The 27,368-nt window shown below is 50.4% G+C and overlaps 12 protein-coding genes across 12 annotated transcripts; 5 read left to right on the forward strand and 7 right to left on the reverse strand.

Moving 5' to 3' along the window:
• Positions 1-415: 415 nt before the first annotated feature.
• dapB (dipeptidyl aminopeptidase dapB) lies at positions 416-3,259 on the reverse strand (the record flags this gene model as incomplete). Its single annotated transcript, XM_057176897.1, has 3 exons — positions 416-498; positions 559-828; positions 892-3,259. The coding sequence occupies 3 exons, from the start codon at positions 3,257-3,259 to the stop codon at positions 416-418; spliced, it is 2,721 nt and encodes a 906-aa protein (XP_057031199.1).
• Positions 3,260-4,291: 1,032 nt separating this feature from the next.
• Positions 4,292-5,760, reverse strand: N7457_005854 (chaperonin-containing T-complex subunit CCT4; the record flags this gene model as incomplete). Its single annotated transcript, XM_057176898.1, has 2 exons — positions 4,292-5,146; positions 5,206-5,760. 2 exons carry the CDS (start codon positions 5,758-5,760, stop codon positions 4,292-4,294), a joined length of 1,410 nt encoding a protein of 469 aa, XP_057031200.1.
• A 51-nt stretch (positions 5,761-5,811) lies between these two features.
• Positions 5,812-6,230, reverse strand: N7457_005855 (uncharacterized protein; the record flags this gene model as incomplete). Its single annotated transcript, XM_057176899.1, has 5 exons — positions 5,812-5,862; positions 5,916-5,945; positions 6,005-6,027; positions 6,078-6,129; positions 6,183-6,230. The coding sequence occupies 5 exons, from the start codon at positions 6,228-6,230 to the stop codon at positions 5,812-5,814; spliced, it is 204 nt and encodes a 67-aa protein (XP_057031201.1).
• Positions 6,231-6,543: 313 nt separating this feature from the next.
• On the forward strand, positions 6,544-8,050 carry rpt1 (proteasome regulatory particle base subunit RPT1; the record flags this gene model as incomplete). Its single annotated transcript, XM_057176900.1, is given in 5 exon segments — positions 6,544-6,638; positions 6,716-6,830; positions 6,889-7,080; positions 7,164-7,362; positions 7,380-8,050. 5 exon segments carry the CDS (start codon positions 6,544-6,546, stop codon positions 8,048-8,050), a joined length of 1,272 nt encoding a protein of 423 aa, XP_057031202.1.
• Positions 8,051-8,767: 717 nt separating this feature from the next.
• N7457_005857 (succinate dehydrogenase [ubiquinone] flavoprotein subunit) lies at positions 8,768-11,010 on the forward strand (the record flags this gene model as incomplete). The annotated part of the gene is made up of 6 exons (XM_057176901.1): positions 8,768-8,809; positions 8,880-8,934; positions 8,998-9,071; positions 9,130-9,293; positions 9,346-10,734; positions 10,791-11,010. 6 exons carry the CDS (start codon positions 8,768-8,770, stop codon positions 11,008-11,010), a joined length of 1,944 nt encoding a protein of 647 aa, XP_057031203.1.
• Positions 11,011-11,897: 887 nt separating this feature from the next.
• Positions 11,898-13,569, forward strand: N7457_005858 (uncharacterized protein; the record flags this gene model as incomplete). Its single annotated transcript, XM_057176902.1, has 3 exons — positions 11,898-12,273; positions 12,308-12,646; positions 12,713-13,569. The coding sequence occupies 3 exons, from the start codon at positions 11,898-11,900 to the stop codon at positions 13,567-13,569; spliced, it is 1,572 nt and encodes a 523-aa protein (XP_057031204.1).
• Positions 13,570-13,824: 255 nt separating this feature from the next.
• Positions 13,825-15,329, reverse strand: N7457_005859 (argininosuccinate lyase ARG4; the record flags this gene model as incomplete). The annotated part of the gene is made up of 3 exons (XM_057176903.1): positions 13,825-14,333; positions 14,384-15,214; positions 15,275-15,329. The coding sequence occupies 3 exons, from the start codon at positions 15,327-15,329 to the stop codon at positions 13,825-13,827; spliced, it is 1,395 nt and encodes a 464-aa protein (XP_057031205.1).
• A 461-nt stretch (positions 15,330-15,790) lies between these two features.
• Positions 15,791-17,340, reverse strand: N7457_005860 (fungal specific transcription factor domain-containing protein; the record flags this gene model as incomplete). The annotated part of the gene is made up of 4 exons (XM_057176904.1): positions 15,791-16,434; positions 16,487-16,770; positions 16,822-17,055; positions 17,111-17,340. 4 exons carry the CDS (start codon positions 17,338-17,340, stop codon positions 15,791-15,793), a joined length of 1,392 nt encoding a protein of 463 aa, XP_057031206.1.
• An 876-nt stretch (positions 17,341-18,216) lies between these two features.
• N7457_005861 (MFS transporter) lies at positions 18,217-19,993 on the forward strand (the record flags this gene model as incomplete). The annotated part of the gene is made up of 4 exons (XM_057176905.1): positions 18,217-19,137; positions 19,191-19,567; positions 19,616-19,721; positions 19,778-19,993. 4 exons carry the CDS (start codon positions 18,217-18,219, stop codon positions 19,991-19,993), a joined length of 1,620 nt encoding a protein of 539 aa, XP_057031207.1.
• A 340-nt stretch (positions 19,994-20,333) lies between these two features.
• On the reverse strand, positions 20,334-21,605 carry N7457_005862 (Acyl-CoA N-acyltransferase; the record flags this gene model as incomplete). The annotated part of the gene is made up of 1 exon (XM_057176906.1): positions 20,334-21,605. The coding sequence occupies one exon, from the start codon at positions 21,603-21,605 to the stop codon at positions 20,334-20,336; it is 1,272 nt and encodes a 423-aa protein (XP_057031208.1).
• Positions 21,606-22,395: 790 nt separating this feature from the next.
• On the reverse strand, positions 22,396-23,197 carry N7457_005863 (uncharacterized protein; the record flags this gene model as incomplete). The annotated part of the gene is made up of 2 exons (XM_057176907.1): positions 22,396-23,047; positions 23,085-23,197. The coding sequence occupies 2 exons, from the start codon at positions 23,195-23,197 to the stop codon at positions 22,396-22,398; spliced, it is 765 nt and encodes a 254-aa protein (XP_057031209.1).
• A 1,481-nt stretch (positions 23,198-24,678) lies between these two features.
• Positions 24,679-24,997, forward strand: N7457_005864 (uncharacterized protein; the record flags this gene model as incomplete). The annotated part of the gene is made up of 2 exons (XM_057176908.1): positions 24,679-24,708; positions 24,761-24,997. 2 exons carry the CDS (start codon positions 24,679-24,681, stop codon positions 24,995-24,997), a joined length of 267 nt encoding a protein of 88 aa, XP_057031210.1.
• Between the last annotated feature and the right edge of the window lie 2,371 nt (positions 24,998-27,368).

Here is a 27,368-nt window from a genome sequence, read left to right on the forward strand (position 1 = left end):
AACCTACCCCTACTTGCACATACTGCACTCGTGTATACTTTCTCTCTCAGCATTTTTGTTAATAATTGCATCATCCGGTGTCAAATTCGGCTCCGAAAAGGGGCTGAAGGAAATATTTGCGAAAAGCCCTTTGTTTATATCTGTTTTTTTTTCTGTCCTTTTTATACCAGTCTGCGTTGTTTTACGTTGAAATCGTGCCATACTTCAGCGACTCTTGTGTCCTCTAAGATTACTACCTAATCATGGAAATGCAATTAATTATGATATGCATCTACTCTTCCTTAGCAACTATGTATACGTAGTGGGTTATAATATACCCATCAACGTGATGTAGAGTGACTGCAAGCAAATGTATTTAACCCCGAAAAACCAAACCAAAAGAAAAACCAAAAACGCGAGGTCATGGCATCATGTATCATGTCGACAGCCCCTGTGGTGTCGGGCTCGCGATGCGATGCCATTCACCATTGAACGCATTGATGAGCCAGCTCGAGAGACCTTGAATCACGATTAGTTAGGTCCATTTTCGAATCACAAAAGCGGGACAAGTCAACCTACGTTCATAAACAACCGTATTTGCGTTGTGGAACTGTATACCGTGATCTGAGTCAGGGAAGACCTGCATGTCGTAGTTGTCGACATTCGCCAAATCCAGCTTGTCAATCAAGACGAGGGTGTTTTGGAGATGAACATTGTCATCGGCAACGCCGTGCATGATCAAGAACCGAACATTCTGACTCAAGGCCTTAACATCGCTAATTGACGAATTTTCATAACCAATAGGGTTGTGCTCGGGTGTGTGCATATAGCGTTCTGTGTAGATAGAATCTATCAAGCAGCATGTTAGTATGTGAACAAGGATAGGGATAGTAGCAATCTAGATGGGCTTACCATAGAACCTCCAGTCAGTGACCGGTGCCACAGCCATGCCGTACTGGAATGTCTCGCCTGCGTCTTGTTCGAGGACCTTCAAGGTCATGTAGCCGCCATAACTCCAGCCCCAGACTGCCATACGAGTCTCATCCACGTAGCTCTTGCTAGCCCAAATCTTAGCCGCTTCGATCTGATCTGAAGCCTCGTAATGGCCGAGATTACCACGGACAATGCACCGGGCTTTTCTCCCGATGAAACCAGTTCCTCGACCATCCACAGTCACGACAATATAACCCAGGCTCGAGGCGACATAGGTTTGGAAGTCAATTTTGAACTTGCGGTCGACAGTTTGCGATCCGGGCCCAGCATACAAGTAAAAGAGCACCGGATACTTCTTTGCGGGATCGAAGTTTGGAGGACGGCGCTCCAAAACTGGAAGCGTGTAACCATCAATGGTTACATTGGTATATACCTCTGTTGGGAGAGCAAATTCTTCGACCATTTTGACGAGTCTGTGGTTCTCCTCGATGAGATCGATAACCTCGATTTCGTCGCCTTGGGTATTGATCACGGCCTGCCAGGGGACTTCTGGGCCTTTATAGCTAAGTAACCCATAGCCGGCGCCATCAGAGAATGAAATGTCGAAGAAGCCCGGTGCAGACGTATCCGTCAGTGGTCGGAGATTGGATCCGTTCAGATTGACCGAGTATACGTGACGCTGAGTCGGGGCCTCCTTCGTGGCAACGAAGTATACCAAACCTTTCTTCAGGTCCACAGCAGAAGGTGCTTGGACAACTTCCCAGTCGCCCTTGGTCAGAATAACAGGCTCCGGGTTGTCAAAGGGTGTGAAATAAGCCAGATGGTCATAGCCTTCATGAATAACGGTGTCAATATAGCCATCGTGTGGTCGGCCATTTTTGGGATCAGCAGGAACAACCCGAGTCGACTGTGAAGGCTCGACCCAACCGCCGTCGAGGGCTGCAATATCGTCTGATCGCACCAATTTGCCTGTTCTGGCTTTTGCGTCCATCACAAAGATTTTCACAACATCGCTCTCGCGGTTGGTCTCGCGAACAAGAACCTGACCCTCGGATGCCCACACAATTTCAATAATGATCCTTTCATCGTCAACAAAGTCTTCCGGCATGTCGAATGAGAAAACCTCATTTTTCTCGACATCGTAGAATTGCAAGTTGACAATTGGGTTCGGGCTACCGGGTTTGGGATACTTGATCTGCCTGACTTCGGGGTACTTCTCCAGTCCAGGCGGAGGCTCTTTGCCGGATGGCCGTGAAAGGAAGTACTGGATAGGATATTCAGGAACTGCTGACTCGTTCGTTCGAAGGAACGCGACGAACTTGCCATCACCTGACCACCAGGTGCCAGTGTTGCCTGCAAAGACTTCTTCCTCGTACACCCAGTCTGGAACACCATAGAAGAGGTTCTGACCGCCATCCTTGGTGATGGAGGTAGCCTCCAAAGAGGTCAGATTACGCAAATACATGTTGTTCTCACGAACAAATACAACCGCATCGGAGGTGGGCGACCAAGTCGCAAGCTGCACACGCCCACTCAGATTCCCAGGATCCAAAGGCTCGGCCTTTTGTGTCGCCACATCAAAGATCCAATATTTCCCAAAGAACGAGTGTCTCCAGTTGGACTGGCTGTCAGTCATAACCAAGACCTTGGTCAAGTCAGGACTTGGCCATGTCTTGACTGGAACCATGGCTGCGCCATCAAACCACATGTACCCCTGCTTCATCAATACTCGGCTGTTATGGTCCTCGACGCCGTCTTTACGGCTACGGATGTCCTTCACTCGCAGGAAAGCACCTTGCTTCTCGCCGCGCTCGACGAGAAGACCATCCTCGCCGTTGGGGCCAGCAATCCAAGAGATCTCGTGGGACTTCGCATACCAGGCACCAGTCAGGACTTGCTCAAGAGTGACAGGGTTTCCGTAAGTCTTGTTCCCAGTGGAGAAGCCGGGTTCATGGGTAGGTTCGTGAATATCCACCGCTGAAACGTGCGAGAGCGTCGCAGCATCAGGCCGCTTCTGCGTAAGGAACAACACGAAGGCAAGGACCCAGCCACCGACGCAGAGCACCACCAGTGACCAGATGATCTTGCGCAGGCGATTTGATGATCCTGTCTTTTTATCGGGTATCAGAGGATCATCCAACCCAGTATCCCCTCCATCTTCTATATCTCGGTATCTCTCCCCGTTCCCGTCCCCCGTTATCGTGTTGCCTCCGTTGTATTTCTCCATGAACGCTGCGGAGGCGATCGATAGGCCCGAATCGGTGGATGTTTGTGAAGTGAGAGAGTCTGATCGCTTCCGAGTTGGCGGTATGGACCCTAAGTTCCCTTCATCTTCGAACTTCCCCATGGTGGTTGTTCAATGTTCACGGGCGAAGCTCTCGTCCCCGATCGCCACGCGTTATCGCTTATCGCGAGCAATTCGAGGCAGGTAGGCGCCAGCACTCACTGTCCCAATGTCCCAATGACAGTATATAGATGACAATTTGGTGCAATATACAGGAAAGCCAAGACCAACCGGTTGCTTACTTGTGAGAGATGACTCCAGGGCTGCCGAATGCTGGGGCAGATCTTATTAACCTCGCGGGCCGAGGCCGTCTCTTGGCGCGAACGAAGGCTGTTCACATGTTGAGCTTGTCTTATTCACTTCCCTTTTGCATTGCCATCCTGTTGGAAATGATCTGTTTTTTACGTAAAGGGTATATTTATCTCATTAATTGGGCCATAGCGATCATAATATAATTGGCAATTTATTGGTGCTATTGAGTCTTAAAATCTAATGTTCAAGAGGTACCAACTATATATTTCTAGAGGGAATGCCGCAAGACACATTATTTCACAACACAATCGACATCGAGTTTGTGACTGATTGGGCCTATTATTCTGGAGTAACCATAGATTTTCTAGCAATAGCTATTTACATAGATTGACTCCCGAGAGCTTGCATGTGTATAAGAAGGGTTCGGCAGAGGTGCCTTATACTTATACTTATACTTCATTACTATTTTCTTAGACCTGAGATGCTTGAGAAATATACATATTAGGAACTACCTGTATGCTGGTCGAGTGGGTAAAGTCGATACAAAGAAGAAAGCTATTCACAGGGTTTATCCACAGGGATCATTAGAGTGCAAACGCCATGGTCACCACCCAATGGGAAATAGCCCAACCGCAGAAGCCCTAAAGATACACCAATAGTTAACTTTCCCCTACGAAATAAGAGTATCTAGATAGTACCACAGAGCTCGATTTACAATATGTTGTACAAGAAAAGTATACTTGAGAGTGATTCTATGCAGGAACGGGATATATTTTTTAATTACTCGTCGCGATCAAATCGCTTTCCATCATACAGCTCACGCTAGCGACCGCTGGAAGGCGTTTACCGCGACAGAGCAATGTCATCAATTCTCATGATCATCTTCACAGTCTCCGCGGCCAACTCAATCGCACTGGTGCTGACCAACAGGGGCTGGAGAATGTTCTCCTCTGTGATATCATCCTTTACACCACCGCTGCGAATGCTGACACCAGCGTTGTGCTGGCCCTGAGCGTGACGGTGACGCAGCTCAGTCACAACCTTGATGGAGTTGAGACCAGCGTTCTCGGCGAGAGTAGTAGGGATGACCTCCATGGCGGCAGCAAAGGCCTTGAAGCAGATAGCCTCAGTGCCAGTGAGCTCACGAGCACGCATGGCAAGCGCATGGGCGACTTGAATTTCGGGAGCACCACCACCGGCAATCATAGCGCGCTTCTTGACGAGGCAGCGAATGACACACAGGGCGTCGTGCAAAGAGCGCTCAGCCTCATCCAGAATCAGGCTGTTGGCACCACGGGCAACAATAGAGACGGTCTGGTTGTAAGCAGTAAGAGGAGCCTTGATACCGGTGATCTTAACGTAACGGGCACCAGAGGCCTGGACTTCCTCAACGAGGTCGGCGGTACCGAGCTTGTCCTCAGTGAAGGAGTCGACGTTGGCCACGGGCTTGCAGCCGAGACTCTTGCACAGGAACTCGACCTCGTCACGCTCGATATCCTTGATGGCGAGAATCTTGAGTCGGGAAAGGAAGTGCAGGGAAAGTTCGTTCACGGCATCACGGAGGATGGACTTTTGAATCAAAAGGACATTACACTTGGTCTTCTGAATCTTCTTGACCATGTTGAGCATGTATTGGCGCTCCTCCTTCAGGATCTTGTCCATCTGACGGTAGTCGTTGACCACGATTTGGTTCTCCATCTAATATATCATCAGTTGTGTTCCAACCAACAGTTCGGTGTTTTCAGATAGCAACTCACATCTGGCTTGGGCGGGCTCAGTTGGAACTGGATGAGACCTATCCGCGCCTTCTCGATTCTTGTGGGGCCACCGCTGCTCTTGATCACGGGCTGGTTGAGAACCACGCCGTCAACCATCTCGCTATCCTCAATTGTGCCGCCGACCTTCTTCACAATGCGGATATCCCGCAAATCCACATTCTCTGCTGTTTTCGGGTCGCAGACCTTCAGGACAGAATCAACTGCCATCGGGCCCAGAAGTCCGGAGTGCTGGGACACGATCTTGGAGGAGAGCGAAGTAGAAGCGGCTTGGAGGAGGGTGGCACGATCGGAGAGGTTGATAGGACGAGACATATTGTGGAGGATCTCGACAGCAGCACCGGCAGCTCTCTGGAAGGATTCGGAGATGACGGTGGGGTGAATGCCCTTGGACAGCAACTTTTCGGCAGCGCCGAGCAGACTGCCAGCAATGACAACTACTGATGTCGTTCCATCACCGGCTTCGACATCCTGGGCGGCACTCAGATCAACGAGCATACGGGCAGCGGGGTGCATCACGCTCATATCTCTCAACATGGTGTTTCCATCATTGGTCTGCGGGGGTCGTCAGTTCGGGCTCCGGATATATCATGAAAATGGGCTGCGTACGATGATGGTTTGACCCTTAGGTGTTTGGATCTGAAGAGCACATTAGTATCTTGATGAAAAGCAGAACTTGAGAATGTACTCACCATCTTATCCATACCCCTGGGTCCCAACGACTATATTTCTGTTAGCCCCTCATCCTAAGTGTATTTGCAGATGGATGTGGCGAGCGTACGGTTCGAATGGCATCGGAAACAGCTAGAAGATCGTCAGCAAGAGCGCTTCTAGTACCACGAGAAGACACATACCCCGAGCAGCGAGAATGTTGGAGGCCCGCACGGCCATCGGCTTCTCCTTGTCCTGCATGCAATCAGAAATCAATGGCCCACACACATCGTTTTGAGGCCTCGCACCTTGAAGGAGTTGTTGCCGGCGGCTCCCTGTGCAACTGCGGCGGCCATTTTGAAAATCTATATTCAAAATTAACCTTAAAAATGAGTGAAAGGAGGTAGCTGCGTTGTTGTGGTGGAGGACACACAGGAAATTCTGCGAGGTTCTGGGGCGGTGATGAAGCTTGGCACCTGATTAGTGAGGCTAGCTCGACAACCGCAGCTCTGCTACATCACCGTCCTTCAATACCCAACCTATCTATCCTCTTTCAAATTGTCACTGCCTGAAAAGCACGTCGAATTCTTTTTTTATTGCATTTCATAAAGCTCATTCTTTTCTTGGACCCTTCTGTAGCTCGGCCTTGGGCTGTCAATACCTTTCATCATGCCTAGCGCCACGGGTCAGAACTGGGAGAAGTACCAGAAGAACTACGCAGACGATGAGGAACCAGAGAAGAAGATCACACCTCTCACAGATGAGTAAGTCTTTTTTTTGGTTTCCGGTTCAATTCACGCAAAGCGCGCGATGGCGACGATTGACTGACGGTCCATCATAGTGACATTGCAGTACTCAAGACCTACGGTGCCGCACCCTACGCGAATGCGCTGAAGAAGCTCGAGAAGGATATCAAGGACAAACAAAACAGCGTCAACGAAAAGATCGGTGTTAAGGTAATCACTTGTCCAGCTCTTTCGGCCCCTTGGAACATAGAGCTTACGCCTTTACCAGGAATCCGACACCGGTCTTGCACCTCCACATCTTTGGGATGTTGCTGCCGATCGACAACGCATGGCAGAGGAACAGCCACTACAGGTAGCAAGGTGCACAAAGATTATCCAGGATGAGAAGGACTCAGACAAGAGCAAATATGTGATCAACGTCAAGCAAATTGCCAAGTTCGTCGTCAACCTAGGAGAGCGCGTGAGTCCCACAGATATCGAGGAAGGCATGAGAGTTGGGTAAGTTGCATGGCGGATTGCGTATCATTTCTTTTATTGACTCAGCTCCGCAGTGTCGACCGCAATAAGTACCAGATCATGTTGCCTTTGCCGCCAAAGATCGACCCCAGCGTGACCATGATGACGGTTGAGGATAAGCCTGATGTGACATACGGCGATGTTGGTGGATGCAAAGAACAAATCGAGAAGCTACGAGAAGTCGTTGAGATGCCTTTGCTATCGCCCGAACGTTTCGTGAATCTCGGTATTGATCCGCCTAAGGGTGCTCTGCTCTACGGACCCCCGGCACTGGAAAGACCCTTTGTGCTCGTGCCGTTGCCAACCGAACGGATGCTACCTTCATTCGTGTCATCGGTAGTGAACTGGTGCAGAAGTATGTTGGCGAGGGCGCACGGATGGTTCGTGAGCTTTTCGAGATGGCCCGGACCAAGAAGGCATGTATCATTTTCTTCGATGAAATTGATGCCGTTGGTGGTGCACGTTTCGACGATGGAGCTGGTGGCGATAACGAGGTGCAGCGTACTATGCTGGAACTGATCACGCAGTTGGATGGTTTCGACTCTCGGGGTAACATCAAGGTTATGTTCGCTACCAACCGTCCGTCCACACTCGACCCAGCCCTGATGCGTCCCGGTCGTATCGATCGTAAGATCGAGTTCTCGCTGCCGGACGTCGAGGGCCGTGCCAACATCCTCCGAATCCACGCCAAGAGCATGTCCGTCGAGCGAGACATTCGATGGGAGCTGATTTCACGATTGTGCCCCAACGCTACAGGTGCCGAGCTGCGCAGTGTTGCAACTGAGGCAGGTATGTTCGCTATTCGGGCTCGCCGCAAGGTGGCCACTGAGAAGGACTTCCTGGCCTCTGTGGAGAAGGTGATTAAGGGTAACCTCAAGTTCAACTCGACGGCGACCTACATGCAGTACAATTAGAGATCCCGACTTAGTTGCATTATGGATGGGATGTACGATCACTATTGTCTTGTTATGAGGGAGTTTATTCCCAGTCAATGCATTATAATCTCAACCAACTCTGTACTCTCCTGTCCGCACCTACAACCTGTAGGTACATACGGAGTACTCTGTCCATCAATTGAGTACATACATCATAGCCCCCGTAGTTTCCTGATTGGTGTGCATGATGTCATGTGACCACACGTGACCCCCTTGATCTACAGTACGGAGCACACCGAAGGGAAATAGGAATTGTTTGATTGAGACTAGCGAATAGTGGGACTCGAATCCGAAAGACTATTTGGGCTCAGCTTCGAGACCCCAGATTTCATCCTAGCGGCTTTCCTCGACCTCGTTGACGCTGTTACCGTATCCTTCCGGTAGCCAGCGCTGGTCGGCAAAATAAATGGCGGGCACATGCTCTCTAGCCAATCACGGACAGCCGGCTGCCCGAGGTTGATTTTCATTGCGCAGCCGCTGATTGGCCAGTTCGGCCCCGGTCCTCCCCGTCGGCAACTGGGAGAATGATTATGTCAGCGTGAAACTGCCAACTGCAATCCGATTCCAGAAGTGCTACCCTGGAAGGAGTTCGCTATTCCACAATCTCCCCTCTTTGCTACGCCCGTCACCGACCCTCGGTGTCTTGCTATTCTTTCGGTTCGATAGGGAAATCCAATTCTCTTTTGACCCGCCATCATGAGCTCCATGACCCTGCGGAGCCTAGCTCCTGCATCCAAGGTGAGTAGCCTGCAACGATTTTCGGCTCGTCCGCAACACCCGCAACATACTAATTGTTCCATCTCACTAGGTCTCTCGTGTTTTGAGGGACCAGAGACGTCTTTTCTCTTCGTCACGGCCCGCCGGTACGCATTGAAATCCTTGAATTGTGAACTCCCGAACTCAGCACTAACCACCCATTGCGACAGCCCGGATTTGGACCAACCAGCCTCTGCGCGCCAAGGAGTCCAATGGCTATCTGACTGACAAGTACCCCATCATTGTAAGACGAGATTGCTCCCTGGATGCCAAAGAGGGATAAATGGATCTAACACACTCAGGATCACGAGTACGATGCCGTCGTTGTCGGTGCCGGTGGTGCCGGTCTGCGCGCTGCCTTCGGTCTTGCCGAGGCTGGATTCAAGACTGCTTGTGTTTCCAAGCTGTTCCCCACAAGAAGTCACACTGTCGCTGCCCAGGGTGGTATCAACGCTGCCCTTGGAAAGTAGGTTCTTATCCCTCTGACATGCAGTGAACAACGTCTAACTGGATTTTAGCATGCACGAGGACGACTGGAGATGGCACATGTACGATACTGTGAAGGGTTCCGATTGGCTCGGTGACCAGGACGCCATTCACTACATGACCCGTGAGGCTCCGGCCAGTGTTCGCGAGCTCGAGGGTTACGGATGCCCCTTCTCGCGTACCGAGGATGGACGTATCTACCAGCGTGCTTTCGGTGGTCAGTCCAAGGACTTCGGAAAGGGTGGCCAGGCTTACCGCTGCGCCGCCGCTGCCGATCGTACTGGTCACGCTCTTCTGCACACTCTATACGGACAGTCCCTCCGCCACAACACCAACTACTTCATCGAATACTTCGCCCTTGACTTGCTGATGGAGGATGGTGAGTGCCGTGGTATCATTGCTTACAACCAGGAAGATGGTACCTTGCACCGCTTCAAGGCCCACCACACTGTCCTTGCCACCGGTGGTTACGGACGTGCCTTCTTCTCTTGCACCTCCGCCCACACTTGCACTGGTGACGGTATGGCTATGGTCTCTCGTGCTGGTCTGCCTAACCAGGATTTGGAATTCGTTCAGTTCCACCCCACTGGTATCTACGGTGCTGGTTGTTTGATCACCGAAGGCTCCCGTGGTGAGGGTGGTTACCTGCTCAACTCCCAGGGTGAGCGTTTCATGGAGCGTTACGCTCCTACCGCCAAGGATCTCGCCTCCCGTGACGTTGTCTCCCGCTCCATGACTCTGGAGATCCGTGAGGGCCGTGGTGTCGGTCCCGAGAAGGACCACATCTACCTCCAGCTCAGCCACTTGCCCGCTGAGCTCCTGCACGAGCGCCTGCCCGGTATTTCCGAGACTGCTTCCATTTTCGCCGGTGTCGACGTCACCAAGCAGCCCATCCCCGTCCTGCCCACCGTTCACTACAACATGGGTGGTATCCCCACCAAGTACACTGGTGAAGTCCTGAACGTTGACGAGAACGGCCAGGAGAAGATCGTTCCTGGTCTGTACGCCTGCGGTGAGGCCGCCTGTGTGTCTGTCCACGGTGCCAACCGTCTCGGTGCCAACTCCCTGCTCGATCTGATTGTCTTCGGTCGTGCTGTGTCTCACACTGTCCGTGACAAGGACACCCCTGGCAAGCCCCACAAGGAGCTTGCTTCCGATGCTGGTGCCCAGTCCATCAAGGACCTTGACCACGCCCGCACTGCCGATGGCCCCAAGTCCACCTTCGAGATCCGCAATGCTATGCAGAGGACTATGCAGACTGACGTCAGTGTTTTCCGTACTCAGGAGAGCTTGGACGAGGGTGTCGAGAAGATCACCAAGGTCGACCAGCTGTACGACCAGGTCGGCACTAAGGATCGTAGCATGATCTGGAACTCCGATTTGGTTGAGACTCTCGAGCTCCGCAACTTGCTGACTTGCGCGTACGTATTATTCGCTTCGCCTATCTAAGATGATTTTGCTAACATGTTTCTCACAGTACTCAAACCGCTGCCTCTGCTGCCGCCCGTAAGGAGTCCCGTGGTGCTCACGCTCGCGAGGATTACCCCGACCGTGATGACGAGAACTGGATGAAGCACACTCTCTCTTGGCAGAAGAACCCCCACGGCGAGGTCAAGCTCGGCTACCGTGCTGTCGAGGCTAACACCTTGGATGCCGAGGAGTGCAAGCCCGTCCCTCCCTTCAAGCGTGTCTACTAAGCTCGCTCATTTTGGAATCGACCCGCAGAAAGAATACGGAGGATACCACGGAGTTGTTTCAGATGGACTCATATCGACGCCGCTCTCCCAGCCTCAGTTAGTTTTGAGGCGGAACTAGGGCTTGTGGCGTCGTAAGGACCCCGTTTCAAGGGGCGCCATCTATGAAAAAGACCATTTTTTTATTGACTGTGTTACTTACCATCCTGTATAGCCATATTTTTTTCCTTTATCTTAACAGGCGAAGAGTTGGTGTACTGAGTGCTTTTTCCCTCAGTTTGTCTCATATGATTGGATTTATTATTTTTTTTTCTTAATCTTTTCTCCGTTCTCTCTCCTGTGTAGTCTCTTCCCTGATATAGAGGATGCAACATCCAATCAGCTTCCTTGTCATTGGCCTCTGGACTCGAGAGGCTCAAGTCAACAAAGAAAGAATACTAGCCCCTTTCGAGTATCACTCCAGTCTTGGTTCAATCGATGCAATTTGGTCTTGGTGTTGCTATTACGACTATTTCTGCAACATCGATCGGACTAAGGCCCAATATGCTGTCAAAGAGCCAATGCAAAGAAGTCTCCATCATCGAATCTACTGGTGGCAGTTCTATAATTGGCATTTCATTGCCACTCTGCACCGACATCAGACACGGTAAACAAAGAATTCCCTCGGCTTCTTTCAGAAACGAGCTCGTGCTCCCCCTCCCGAGAGAGTATGAATGCGACCTGCAAGACGGTCTATCGAGGTCATGGTTTGCTCTTCCATTTGGCCTCTGTTGTCACTTCTGCTGGCAGATACTCACGTCTCGAGTGACTGCTGCAAGAAAGCCGTCTGAGTTTGTGCTATCCAGCATCACTGCTGTGTCAGCTCCAGATTATCGTGAATGACTGCGAGAATGGCGTCCGACATGGAACCTCTCATCTTCCCTCGAGCCCTTAACACTTGCACTGGGGGCAAGTTGTGGTATGTCTGCACGGCAGGCCAGTTTAGGGGATGCTGCTCAAATGACCCGTGCACCACGGGCATTTGTCTGGATGACGACGCTAAAAACGATGACGACTCGGGCACCTTGACGGACCAGTCTGACATGTCGATAACAACGACTCAGGTTATTGCCATGCTGCCGAGCGTAACGCCGAGGACCACCACTACATCTGGGGCCACTCTGCCCCAGTCGACTACCGTATCTACAACGGATCCATTCACTTTTTCAGTAACATTATCAGGTTCGGAGACAATCCACATCCCCAGCTGTAGCCACGACTTCACAAGTTTCTATAGTTTCTGACATATCCTTAACCACAGAAACCACTCGTGCCACTGGGGTTTCCTCAGTTCTGCCTGCTGGCAAAGTCACCAAAGTCACTGCCTCTCCTTCCAGTACCCCATCCAACACTCCGAGAGCTGCATCCTCGAATCTGGGGGCAATAATCGGCGGTGTACTGGGAGGAGTTGCGCTTTTGGTGATATGTGCCGTGCTAATATTCTTCTGCTGTTGCCGCCACAAGAGGGAATACGGCAAGCGACAATACGGGAAACGCAAAGCATTTGCCGCATGGTATCCATATAAATTTGGTCGGAAAAAGCGAGGAGCTGCATCTGAGATGACGGCGCCCTGGTCCCCATCAGACGCCGAGGCAAATAGTGAGCAAACGCACCAAAGACTGCCAACTAAAACAACCGACACAGATCACTGATACTTAACCATAGGGTCATTGAGCACCGTCTCTCAATCGAATAACACGCAGAGCACAGTATTCCCCCCGGAGCAATCCTTGCACTCATCCACAACAGACCTAATCTCCTACCCTTCCAGCCGAATCCTTTTGAGAGGACCAACCGCTCGGGATCCAAACGAACTCTTCATCTCGGTCACACCACGCCTTGGCTTCACCTCAGAGCTACCAGACACAGCTTTCTGCCCTCTTCATTCTGAACTAGCAACTCACTCTCAAAGCGAGCTGATCAACCAATCCCTCGAGCAACGACGACGCCAGCAGAATGTTTACAGAGTCAGAGATAGTCCACAGGGCGGTGAATTGTCTGCTCTGTCACCTTCAGTCAATCAAGCCACAAGACAATCCGCCAGCTCGAGCAGGGGAATCGACAGTAGCAGTGGCCAACTCAACGGCGGGACCCCGGAGCCAGATCCAGTTGGACAAGTGATCACTGCCGAGGGCGTTGTGCTAGCCGCAAATCTAGATCGATACTCCAATGGCCGGGAGATTGGAGAGTCCCAGGCCCAAGGTCAGAGGGAGAGGCCGACTGAGTCTGGCGATGAGAATCATGTTATGAGCTTTATGCAGTATGGCGAGGGGTCTGAGACACGAGGTACAGAGCGCGGGCTTGGGATTGCAAACAGTGATCAACCTCCACATACCGCTGTCCATGAAGACAGTACGGCTGAGCCGATACCTAGACCTGCGGAAAGTAGATTTGTGGAGGAAATTGTGGCCGTGGAGAGTGAAGCCGATGTTCCGCCTGCATATGAGGCGCAAGACAGCTCTCCTGCACATGACCTCAAGTCTCCGTCTGGGCGGATGGAGATGAGCACGAGAAATGGTTGAAGGTTTTGGAAATTAGGGCTGGTCCTTGTTTGGTTGGGGTTCTGCGCTGAGTAGTTTTGATCTGACGATTTGGTATGCTGTATGATATTCCCTCCTTTGTTGCGTACAGGTAGGTGGCACCATAGTCTGTCGCTTTTCTTTATCTCTGTTTCTTTTTACGGGTTCAAAACCCTAACAATTCAATTCATATATTCATTTTTGTCTAACCGAGATCCTAATACTTGTTTTCTGTCATATATCGTACCCAAAAGAAATTTACAGCAGCTTCTTAAGCACAGCGGTCTGCTCCAAGACTGCACGCTTGCTGGTTCCACCAACGGCATCCTTAAGCTCGACAGCACGCTCGTAGTCAAGGCAAGCCTGGACGTCAGCGCCGAAGCGGGAGTCAACCTCCTGGAGCTGCTTCAGGGAAAGGGTGTCCATGGGGACATTGGTGTTCTCGGCCAGAGCAACGACACGGCCAGAGATGTGGTGTCCCTCGCGGAAGGGAACGCCCTTGCGGACGAGGTAGTCGGCAATTTCGGTAGCCAGCATCTCGGGGGCCAAGGCAGCGATCATCTTCTCGGGGATGACGGTGAGGGTGGAGAGCACACCAGTGGCGATCTGGATGCTGTCACTGACGGTCTTGATGTGGTCAAGCATGGGCTCAACACTCTCCTGCAAATCCTTGTTGTAGGTGGTGGGGAGACCCTTAATTGTGCACATCAGGCCAGCCATCTGGCCGAAGGCACGGCCAGCCTTGCCGCGGAGCAGCTCCAAGCTGTCTGTGTTTTGATTAGAATGGTGTTTTAAGAAAAAAAGAAGTGAAACTAACCTGCGTTCTTCTTCTGGGGCATGAGGGAAGATCCAGTGGAGTAAGCATCTGACAGACGGACAAAGCCGAACTCCAGACTGCTGTAGATGATAAGATCCTCAGCCCAGCGAGAGATCTTAAGCATGAAAGAGCTGCCCCACTGCATGGTCTCCATAGCGAAGTCACGGTCTGCGACAGCGTTCATAGAGTTGTACAGCAAGCCATCGAAACCAAGCTCCTTGGCCATAGCTTCACGGTCGATGTTGAAGCAGTTACCAGCAAGGGCACCGGTACCGAGGGGGCTCTTGTTGACGCGACGGATAACCTCGCGGAGACGCTCCAGCTCACTGGCGAAAGCAGTGGCGTGAGACAGGATCCAGTGGGACCAGCGGACGGGCTGGGCCTTCTGCAAGTGGGTGTAGCCGGGCATGAGGTAGGCGATATCGTTCTCAGCGCGGGCGATAGAGACCTTGATCAAATCAGAGAGGTGGTTGTCGATCAGACGGAGCTCATCGCGGAGCCACAGGCGCATATCCGTGGCGATCTGCTCATTGCGCGAGCGGCCGGTGTGCAGCTTTCCACCGATATCCTTGCCAATGATCTCACCAAGACGGCGCTCGTTGGCAGTGTGAATGTCCTCGTCGTTCTCCTTGGCGACGAAGGTGTTTGTTTGCCATTCTTGGGCGATCTGCTTGAAACCCCGCTCGATCTCGGCGAATTCTTGTGGGGTGAGGATGCCGGACTTGGTGTTGGCGCGGGCGAAGGCAATTGAGCCGGCGATGTCCTGCTTCCAGAACACACGATCATAGGGCAGGGAAGTGTTGTACTGCACCATGAGGGGGTCAAGGCCCTCTTTTTTTTTGTATGAGTCAGTGGGTTTTTTTGGTGGGATGGAGGGGTTATGTTACTCACGGGTGAAACGACCTCCCCAGAGCATGTTCTCGGCGACACCTTTAGGGTTGCTCATTTTGAATATGCGATTAAATCAATGGCTTGGGAATTAGAGAAAATAGAGAAATTGGAAGTGAAGTGGTGCCCCTGCATCTCGAGGAATCGCCGGCAACCAACGACGCTAAACCCCATTAGGCATTACCTGGGGTCAACGCGTGACTCAACTGTGCCAAGGCTACGAGCTTCATTGTCCAGCGTTCTTCAGGGGGCTTCACACGAAAGCCATTGGCCATTTGAATCTTGGGAGATGGTATTATAATTTATTTTTCTGAATCAATCCCTAGCCCCGGATCAAGGATATATATAAGGAGTAGAGGTACGGAGTATAATGAGAATGATGGCTTTAGTATTAGTCATTAGAAATTATCAGGCGATTGCCCTAACTAAGGGATGCCACCCTAGCCTTTTTTTTTCCTTCCTTGTAATAACCAATCCATGTTGGATCCCTCATGAGATAGTTTTTGTCCGATTGAAGTCTCAGGGGTATTCGAGAGACTCGAGCATCATGAAGTCAGCAGTCGACATCGGTAAGATTCCAAAGTTATCATCAGGCCAAGAATCCAAAGTCTGCGGAGGTCGGAAAGCAGTATCTTGGAGCTGGCTGGAAGTATCGTTCGGAGCCTGTAGCGACGTATCGCCGACGGACCGACTAGATTGCTCGTTGAGATGGGCTGCAGTCCTTTTTTGAAGTACTGTCTGGTACCAACTCCGAATTCCTTTCCACTGATTCAATAAGCTATGGAAGTAATGAGTTTGCCCTTGTGGGGTGTTGGTCATGGTGAAAAGCTCCTGGGTTCGTGTATACACCACCCCAAGATAGGAGTCCAAACGAGCAATGCGGGCTGTGGATTCTTTATCTGAGGTAATCGCATCAATAGACACCGAGATTTTGCTTGCCAACATGATCGTATAGGTTAGCTGCCGCCAGTCAAAGGCAGTCCATGTCTGCATTTCAGTGACGGAAATTGCCAGGGCACGCTTTAGATAGTCCTCGACGTGTGTCAGGCAATCGAACATAATGCTGACCCGGGTCGCAGAGAAGGGGCGGTTTCGAAGATTGCCGTGAAGCCCAATTTCATGGGCGTACGCCCCTACCAAGTCACCCCACGTGTTAAGTTGTGCTTATATGTGTCAGTATCTCGGATTTCAACTGCAAAGATACGAAAGACCCACCATGTTGAGATAGCTCGGGCGGAAGGCTTTCCCGCCACGAGTAAAGTTGGGTTTCCAGGGCTTTCACAACCATTTGAACTTTGTCATCGCCCATAGAAAGACTATGGTCAGGATCGCCATATTCAAAGACGCTGTAGACTTCATTCACAATTCGCAACAGTTTGATGAAATATACCAAAGTCTTGTCAGTGGGAAACTCGCTATCCTCTTGCAACGAGAGAGCGCATTGTTCCATGTACGTGGAATATGCAATTGGCGCTTGTTTCCGGCACATCAATGCACATCTGATTTTATGTTAGCAGAGGTAACGCCAGTTGCAGCCATATGATGCATACAGTGTGGACTGAATATAGGCCCCGATAAGCGCCCGTCTCGCCTCATGGCTCCAAAATGTAAGGGTATGGGGTGTCATATGCTCCGCTACTGGTTGAGAATTTAGAATCAGATCATGCTGTGTCGTTCCTTGTGGGGGTTTCTTGTTTAACCCCAGATCATAAATCATCGTCACACATAATGAAGCCAGCCGATAAGCATGATATTGCCCAGACTCAGTCACGTTGAAATGATACCTGGGTTGCTAGTGTTAGTTCAGTTATGCAGACTCAGCAAGTACACCACACGTACCATGCGAGATACACCAATAGTCCCTGGAGTATATCCAGGTTGCGCTCGCCATTGAAGAATCTCAACCCGAGTTCTTTCACATAGAATCTCTCCAGGGCGATCTGGCGAGGCTTATGCTGCCATGAGGCTACAACTAGCATGGCCTGCAACAGCATCGGTCGCTCCTGCTGCAGCTTCAACACTCCAAACCTACCAGGAACAATCACACAAGGAAAGTGCTGGTGTGACATCCGTCGATAAGTTTGACACAAATCTTCCGCTTCAGGAAAAGTGACGAGGCCACATGTTAAAGGATCATGGTTTGTTGAGGTTGGTTCATTAAACACTGGTGATACGGTGAATGCCGCAGGTGTACTAGCTGGTGTAGTCCGATGTTGCGATGACTCTGGCAAGCGGTCTACCAAATTACCCATCATCTCTTCTAATTGCGACATCCGATTATGCACTGGGAAACAATGAGCTTAGTGGTTATGATAGTCTGTGGCAAACGTCCACATACATCGACTTTGTCGCTTTCGAGGGCGTATTTCCGGAATAGTACATTCCTTCTCATGTTGGTAACATCTTTTAACCCAGGTCAGTATAGACCATCGCCTCTACAAAGGTAATATAAGATCGGAAGAGCCGAACCTATGGCAGACACCAGGCACCTCACGACTGGCAACACAACGGAGCTTTTTGGCCTTGCACTCAGCACAGGCACGGCGTGTTGCAGGCGACTTCTCCATAAGAAATCTTAGGGCAAATAGACCCCGATAGACTTTGTTTTATAAAAGATGTAACTCGGTCCAGACCGCCAGACCTCGGGAAAGATACTCGGCGGCGCAGACTCTTCAGCTCCGCACCCGATGCTTAGGTCACGTGTAGTCCCACTCTTTCTCGGCCTCGGCGACAGTTTAATCCCCGAAGTCTATTTTCGCTGCGAATCCCGGGGTCTGGGGAGGGTGAACCCAATCCTTCTCTCGGAGAACAAGTGAATTAACATCAAAATGACCGATATCAGGTCAAAGTTTTCGATGTGCAAAGCACATCATGCTCCCCTATTTAAATGGGTTTGATCCTTTCCAGTCAAATGGTCAAGCGCAATATATTTTACACTCCTCAGCATGAGTGCCCCAGCCAACCCGCCCCACAGTGCGATAAACTGTCAACAATATCATTTGGCAAAACGACCATGGAGACTCAATGTGACGGATTTTGAAAGAATCCTAGAGTATCCCTATCAGGGAAGTGGCACAGAAGATGACCCATACATTGTGGAGTGGCTAGAGAACGACCTCGAGAACCCCAAGAACTACAGCGAAACCCTACGATGGAGTGTCACGGCATTGATCGCAACCATGACACTTTGCGTCGCCCTAGCCTCGTCTGCATACTCAGGAACTGTTGGCAAACTACTTGCTGAATTCAAATGCAGTCAAGAGGTGATCATCTTGGGTCTGTCCCTTATGGTTCTCGGATATGCTATCGGACCTTTACTGTGGGCTCCGATCTCCGAGTCTGTTGGTCGTCGCAATATCTTCTTGCTTTCATATGCCGGATACACATGTTTCACTGCTGGCTGCTGCGGCGCACAAAACGTTTGGACTCTCATTATCCTCCGGTTCTTCACTGGTATCTTTGGATCCAGCGCCCTCTGTATTCCCGGAGGTCAAATCGCGGATATGTTCAAGCCGGAGCTCCGAGGCCTCGGGATTGGCGTCTTTTGTCTTGCACCTTTCATCGGACCCGCTCTCGGTCCCATCATCGGTGGATTCCTCGGTGATGCAGCCGGTTGGCGTTGGGTTATGGGGTTGTTGGCTATATTCTCAGGAGTGCTGACGCTTATGGCGTTCATCTTCATGCCCGAGACATATGCCCCGGCATTATTGAGACTGCGCGCTGCGCGCTTGTCAAAAGCCACCTCGAAGGTCTATTTGACTGCCGAAGATGCAGAGAACCCCATTGTTTTCAAGGAATTGGTCAAGCATGCGCTGCTTCGACCTTGGGTTTTGCTATTCCGTGAGCCTATCGTCTTCAGTCTGACGGTCAGTAACTTTCTTTCTATTCAACCCTCTAAGCACCACTAACATCCTATAAGCTTTACATGTCAGCTATCTACGGTACTCTTTACCTGTGCTTTGCTGCGTTCCCAATTGTTTTCCAGACAAACCGTGGTTGGAATGCCGGCGTGGGAGGCCTCGGATTCACAGGTGTCTTGGTGGGCCTCATTCTTGGAATTCTCATCATCTGCTGGGACAACAAGCGTTACGTGCGCATCTACCGCGCAACTGACGGGTTTGCTCCACCGGAATGTCGCCTCCCAGCAGTCATTGGGGGCGGAATATCTATCGTTGTCGGACTGGCATGGTTCGCTGCCACGGACGCCCCTAACATCCACTGGATAGTTCCAATCATGGCTGGCGCACCCTTTGGTGCAGGATTCGTGTTGGTGTTCATCTGCTGCGCCAATTACTTGTAAATACCTCTTACTATTTGTTCCTGGCAACTCGCTGACTTTATTAGGATTGATGCATACGTGATTTACGCCGCCTCGGTCCTGGCGTCCAACTCCGTGATGCGATCCGTCTTTGCTTGTGTCTTCCCTCTATTCACTACCTACATGTTTAATGTATGTGCAAAGTCTTTGGTCTTTTTGGTGCTTGGCATCTACTAACAGGAGTGCAGGATATCGGAATTCACTGGGGTGTTGCCGTTCCTGGATTTATCGCGCTTGCCTGTCTTCCATTCCCCGTTTTGTTCTATCTATACGGTGCAAAGATCAGAGCGCGTTGCAAGTACGCTGCACTCGCAGAACAGCATCTACGAAAGACCAAGGGATTGGCCGATGTGAGCGCCCAAGGCTCGACTGACTTCGAGGAAGATGCAATTCCGAAGGTTTAAAAGGTGACCGCCCTTGGCGTACAGTCACCCGAATGGTGAGAGAAGGTCATGATACACATGATTTTCAACGGGTCCGATGATGCAATGTCCCATATTATCATGTCTGCTGGGGTTCTCGAAGCTGCATGAACACCGGTTCTGCAGCTCTCTACATAATAGCAAGGGGGGACCGGTTTTATATATATATAGATCATAAATTTAAAAGTTAATTTAGTTCACTGAAGCTTCTCCTTTTCTAATCAATGACATCATGCTACATTTGAAAAGTCGATATACATCTTCATGTGCCATGTAAGGGAATATCGAGTATGGCTATTCCACGGTGATGGGGAAGGAGCTCTCAATCCAACAGCTCTAGAACAGCCCATGTAACAGTTGTCAAAACCTGACCCCCAATCTTCTCCATCACCCTCCGGCTCGCTTTATTATAATTAGCAACATCAGTATGAGCCCAATTGCCCACACGCTCTCGGGCCTGACTGTCCTCGACATTGACGCTGCCAGCTCCAAAAACACCATCCACTGCCATCCCACGACGCATAATAGCCTTAGATAAGGGAACCGCTAGCCCCCGACCCCGATGCTCCGGCTCTACATGCAACGTCGCCAGCGCCCCGTCCAATCCCAAAAATCCCCAGGCAATAGGCATTTCATCGGAATCTCCCGGATCATTCACGTAGACTGCCATACCCGGCATCATGGACAACTGCGATCTCGATCTAGGGATGTGGGTCCGACTTTGCACAAGATCCAGATGCTCGTCTAGAACGCCCTCTCTCCCGGCCCGGTCATGGAACCTGTATCCAGGCGGGAGCGATAGATCGACTGATGGGTGATCTACGAACTTTCCAGACTCTTCCTCGGGGCTGAAGTGCGATCTGCGAAAAAAGTACTTGAGATAAGGCGGATCGTCGAAGCGATGGACCCGAATATTGGGTACCGGGTCCGATGCAGTGTAAGCGCCCGATCGCTGAAGGAGCGAAAATAGACCTGTATGAAGGCTGCCGATGAGAAAAGCCTGTGGGTCTGGGGCAGGGATCAGGGGGACATCCCTTTTGCCGGGAATAGACGGTAGTAACCTATTTCCAGCTATAGATGTGGCTTCAGGCAGTTTCGCCAAGGATGACAGGTAGGGTGGCAGCAAGTTGATTTTGACATAAGACAGGAGAGCCAATAGTTGCGCGCGGGCCAGGTCCTGGACGGGTTGGCTGGCGACCAGGGTACAAATTAAGGAGATAGTGGGATGCTGGCTGTCATTGGTGTTATTATTGGATGTTGTGTCCACTAATGTCTGCGACCCCGGGTTAGCCCCGAGACTATCACTGACAGGGGCGATCGGCTGGTTTGACGTGTGCTCCGCTTCGAGGCTGGAGTACAGAAAGATCTGTGTTTCACGGCCACGAAACAGATCCACCCGTGCAGCCAGCCATGGCTGTCGAGAGTCAGGGGTTAAGCCGGGCGGGAAAGTTGATAGGATGCGGGCGGTCTTGAATGGATAGGCGATGCCGTGCTGGATTCGTCGGAGGAGACTTGTGGAATAGGGCAGTTCAGATACGAGGGTCGGGAGAATAGTGTCTGGATCGTGCTCGTAGATGCATATCTCCGATGCCATCGTGATCGTGGATTTGTTCGGGTCCCGGGTACCTGGTTTGGCGGGCGTTGATCTTAGGGTACCACTGTGCGAAGATTTGTATTTCGGACGAAGCAAACTGGTCACAATCCTGTGAATGAGACTATTGAGCGGCAATTTGTTCTTGAAATCGACAGGTTAACACGAACTGTGACTCAGAGATTCATAATCCATGCACATACCCCGCCTTGGAAGTTTCAACATGTCCCGGAGAACTCGTGCTTAGCTCAAACAAGTTAGGTGTTGGGGTCAGGGGGTTCCATTGCTTCATCGGCACTATATGGAAATGACAATTTTGAAGCATCTCGCCCAAGTATTTGTCACTGTACCTTAGGGAACTGTACCCGCATGCTCCGATGAGATTTGGGTCCGCTTGAGTGCATTAGCGGGTGTAATCCCAGTACAGCTTAAGTGCATTGGGGGCTCCGGGTCTCACAATCCCATTGTATGGACTGGAATTAAATACAATACTTACAATACCATGCACTCGGGGTAGGTTAGGGCCTGGTCTGTGCGTGTGGCGGTGCAAGACTATCGATTTGGATGGGCCCGTCGATCTCCGTCAACTTTGTCAAATCCTTTGTTCCTTGAATTTCTTTGGCTCTTGCGAGCTTAGTTCGGGAAATAATTTCCTAGGGCACATGGGCAAAAAGACCAATAAGCGAACGTCTTGACATTAAACACTCCACTTCAATACCACTAAATACTATTTTTCGCAAATGACAAAGAGAACAAAAGAGAAATAAAAATCGTGTCTCATCACTGCGGCGTCCTACCAGGGACTGCGCGCTCCAATCATCCAATCCTCCATCGCCAGCCATTCACTCCATCGCCCCTCGGCGATTCGAATTTCCTCCTCGGAAGGATCCCGCAGCGGCCTCAGGAAGGGAGTCTGTTCGTCGGTGGCCATGTCGTAGGCAGCCTTGGTGTCCCTCCATCCACTGCTCTTAGCCGTGAACAGATAGTTAAATCTTTCTTGCTTGTAGATACAGCCCACGCCAGCCTCCCAGCTCCCACCGAAAAAGCTATGCATCACAGCTGGGGAATCCTGTGCCGTAACGATGAGGCGTCGGATATAAGGCCGAAGCGAAACAAAATCGGATGCTGTCGGACCAGAGATATGTGCGCCGAGCTCGGGTTTCTGGCAGGGTAGTCGGATATTGATGAACGCAGCAATGGACTGCACTTGGGGTGTGTGCTGGCTGTAGTCGACAAAGTGCTGGACACAATTCTTATAATGTGGGAACCAGCCCGTGGGATCCACACGACCAAACTCAACATCACTTAATATCGACTGGACATCCGGGCAGGTGGTTCCCTGATAAGAACGTTCGCGCCTATCCGAGATGCGTTCAGCGCCTCGTTCGACGGATGCTGAAACGAAAACAAAAGGTCTCAGAATAATGCCCATTGTGCAACCGGTACTATAAGGCCGGAACAAAGAGGGAAGAAGTAACTTACTTTGAGCGGAATGCTCGCGAGAACACGGATCGCGCACTTCCATACGCTGAGAGTTTTCCCAGTACTCTCCTCCGGAACCCTGCATGCTGAGTGACATGGTCGACAGTCGACATACGTAGTTGATAGGAATCCAAAGTAAAGATAGTCCCAAACTAGACAAGCTTGGAGTAGATTTAGAGCTGAGTTGGAATGGCCTGTGATTCCGGGGGAGGCGAATGCCTTATAGCTCCGCGACCCTCCAGCGCGGACGGGGAAGACCGAGCCATCGAGGGCCTTTCCCAAAATTCATTTGTAAATCAATGAAGATCAAGGGACGGACTAGTTCGGTCTTCGGAGGTTCAGACAGGGTGGATCTGAGAAGCTATCGAACGAAAATCAAGCTTGAGCCACAGATGCTGTACTAGCCACGGTGAGCCACGGTAAGACCGAGGTTGTGGCTCGTGCGCTTATCCTCAAATAGCAAGGGGTGTGTGGCTGTGAGCATGCCAGTGTCCACTAGGCTCAAAGAAGCAGTCTCCAGGGTCGATCGAGGCGGTTTAGTGTATCAATAGTTCAATAGTTCGGGTCTAGTCTCGCTTACTACGGAGTCTCTCGCCCTACAGAGTAGATGACCTCGAAATGATTTGGAAGCCTTTTTCTTTTGGCTAGCGGGAGATCAGAAGAGATCTGGGCTTTTCCTATGTTTATTAGCGGATCCTCCTTCGACTCGCTTATGAGATCGCTAGTCATAACCCGTGCAAGATTGTTTGACACTTGAAACTCCACCGCGGTCCCGATAATGATTTAACATCTCGATAGTTCTTGGCCGGGTTACGTAGACTGTCTGGGATCCCGGATGTGTTCGGCGGTGGATCTCGTATCACATCATAGTCTGGGAGGGATCTGCGCTGTTTCTTCTCTGCTGTACGGAGGACGGGGGATGGAGTACGCAGGATGGAGGAGGTACCTAGGGAGTACATGGGACGGTCCAAGGAAAACAAAAAGAAATAAAAAAGAAATAAAAAAGCAATAAAAAGCAATATAAAAATAAAATAAAAATAAAATAAAATAAAAACGTGGTTGTACCAGGATGCAAGGGGGGAGTAGAACGAGATGGCAGGATTCGTGGGTGTCTGCAGGGATCCTGCAGCGCGCATTTCCAAAAAACATACAGACAAGAGACAAGACTCCCCAAGCCCAAAGTTAATCTATTTGATCCTCGTATTTAGAGTCTTGCCCACATCGGGTGCTCCGATCGCCTGGATCGGCCCTGGCGCTCAGGCACTTTTCCCCCCAATGACGAGCGCCCCACGATCATATCCAACTAGCTGGGTGCATCAAGATCAAACCTGTCGATGAAAACAAGCGACTTAGACTACTGGAGGATCAATTTGACGTCTGATCTCCCCGCTTCCAAATTGCTGCGGCTGAGGGGTACTCATTTCGTGGATTCATTTAAATCCAGCCGGGCTTCTCGTTTAATCTGCATCGCAAACACTCAACTGCATACTTTCCTAAAGCTTCTTGATCCAACCCTCGCCACCTTGCATCGACCACTGCCCAAGTATCAGTGTGATAACCTAAACTTACGCTCCAACCCCCCCCACACGTCATCATGAGTTACAAGACCAACTATGAACTCTACGTGAGTAACCATCTCCTCGACTTCCGGCTCATGATTCTAACTCATCTGATAGTCTCGAGGAAGCATTGACAGCAGACGGTCACCACTGCCCGATGAACTTCTTTCGCCGTTGGCAACGCTCTACCCGCATGTCGCGGCCCTACAGCCACAGTACGACCCGAGCAGCTGCACCTTCACCGGCTACCGAGACACGGGATATTGGGCTGCGGCCTACACTACACAGCCTCGCGAGACTCCATTAGCATCTACACGACGGACCAGTGGTAAGCTCAACCTCGTTTTCTGGTGATCTGGTCGCATACTGACATTGCAACAGATGCCCGGTCATGCCGATTCGTTTCTAAACTTCGCCGACTCCTCAGCCGAGACGATTTAAAGTCTCGTCGAGGATCTCGAGCCACTGCTTGAACAGCACCTTTCATTTTTCTCTTTCAACAGCATACGCATACCACTCAGCGATTCACTTCTCATTTCTTATTACCTTCCTCAAGGCTATTCTTTCAATTCTTTGGATCTTCGCCCTCAAGGCTCCACAAAGCTGGAATACTCCTCTAGTTTCATTTCTTTTGTCGGATCTTGATCTTGATCTTCATTTTTCTTTTTTGACCATATGTATATTTTTGGGATCTCGAACAAGCGTCTTTGCAGCGAGGAGTTCTTTGGCACACGGCACCCCGGCCGGATTTCTGGGGGTACATTATTTCCATTCATGTTTTATCACTTCACCAATCTTCTATGTCTATGATGTGTATAGAGACAGACTTGTCTACATCGAAAAACAGAAAAAAATAAAGGACTCATTACTGTCCACCTTTTAGTTGTACCTTCCTCTTCCCCGAGAATCCCGAGAAGCCCGAGCCCCGAAGCGGTCAGGACTTTTCCCGCCAAATCAAATTCTTCGTCGTTCCAAGCACCACAATCTCCACTCTTCAGCAGTGAACAGCAAATCACCGCAAACTCCTTATCCACAGGAGAAAGTCACCAGATGATCGAGATGTTTCACTCAATGACGACATTAGTATATTTGCTTTTTCTCGAACGATAGCCTCATGTCCCAATCCTACGGTAGCAGATCCTGGTCCCCGTTGTCGACCCAGGGGAAGGGGTCAGGGATCACCAATTTGTCTTGTACCGCCTAGGGCGCCAACACGTCCAACCCCATCACTTGCATTTAGCCCTGGCATCGCCGATCCCCTCAAGAGTCTACACCATCCCACTCCCGGTGAAGCAACGATCGACGGCACTTCACGCGCCTAATTACGGCATTTATTCCCCTTCCGTTGATATCGGTTGGGTAATTGATAGCATGAATGACAGGATGCGTATGCACAGACAATATCATATCAATGGCCGTCGAAATCCAGGCACGAGATGGCTGCAGCACTATGTGATACAGACTTTCAGGGGTGATACAACCTTGTCTAGTTGACTCCAAGGTCGCACGGCCGGGATTTGAACCTTGTTTGCTAGAGGGCTGGCTCTATACAGACCCCCCCTCTCCCTCGATCCACCCCCCTTTACACCACTTCCACCCCCCTTATCTCAATACGGTTAGCAGATTACCATAAGAGGAATCTCATCATTTGTATACAGATAAAGCTTAGCGCCAGGGCTATATTATTGACGCTAGTATTTCTTGGCGTATAAGTGTAGTATCATATGGTATAGTGCACACCAATCAGCTGTACTACGGTATTCTAGGTGGGTTTACCTCTACGTAGAGATTCTAATATATTTAATTGAAAAATGAGGGTTTTGATATATAAGATCGACAGATATTAGGGTAGCGAGATGGGAGCCAAATAGTCTATTACCGGTGTCTTTGAAAATCAGCATCTATCTTGAGGTCACATAACCACATAGGAAGATATTCAGCTGATTGGTGTGCACTATACCATATGATACTACACTCATACGCCAAGAAATACTAGCGTCAATAATATAGCCCTGGCGCTAAGCTTTATCTGTATACAAATGATGAGATTCCTCTTATGGTAATCTGCTAACCGTGTTGAGATAAGGGGGGTGGAAGTGGTGTAAAGGGGGGTGGATTGAGGGAGAGGGGGGGTCTGTATAGAGGCACCCTGCTAGAGAGCCTATTGCCCACGTTAGGAAATCTACGACTTTCGTGCATCGCCAGAGGGCCGACCCGTGAAGATCCCGTTGTTCCGCGGCTATTTGAAATATGCAACGCGGGCTTTGGGACGGAGTATTGATTCCTGATCTTCCAATCTATGGAGTTTGGGCATGATGTCGTGTACCTAGGTATTAGGTATGTTTTAGATAGTCGTATTGCTTTTTGGTTGCCTGATACATATCTCGACGCTAGAGGGTCTTTACTCTAGTCTTCCGAGCCTTGTCTTGGTTTTCGTGTCTTTTTGTGTGGGTTTGCTTTTTTTTTTTTTTTTTTTTTTTTTTCCTTTTTTCTCCATCCCGAGTCCTCCGCACCGAGAGAATTACAGAAAGAGATTGAAGAGAATTCCTGTAATAGGCTGAGGGGAATTAGTCAATTCCCAACTGCTATAGGCCAGGGGTGACATATCACGATCACCGTTATTGCCATGCAGGGTCTAGTCGACGGGTTGGATGCAGGGGATCAGGACGTGTCATTGGCTGGCCAGCCTCGGGTGATTGCCACGAGATCAGAGCATAGCGCAGAA

Source organism: Penicillium paradoxum (assembly GCF_028828445.1).
Source record: "Penicillium paradoxum strain IBT 22861 chromosome Unknown utg000005l_segment0_segment0, whole genome shotgun sequence".
Taxonomy (NCBI): Eukaryota; Fungi; Ascomycota; class Eurotiomycetes; order Eurotiales; family Aspergillaceae; genus Penicillium; species Penicillium paradoxum.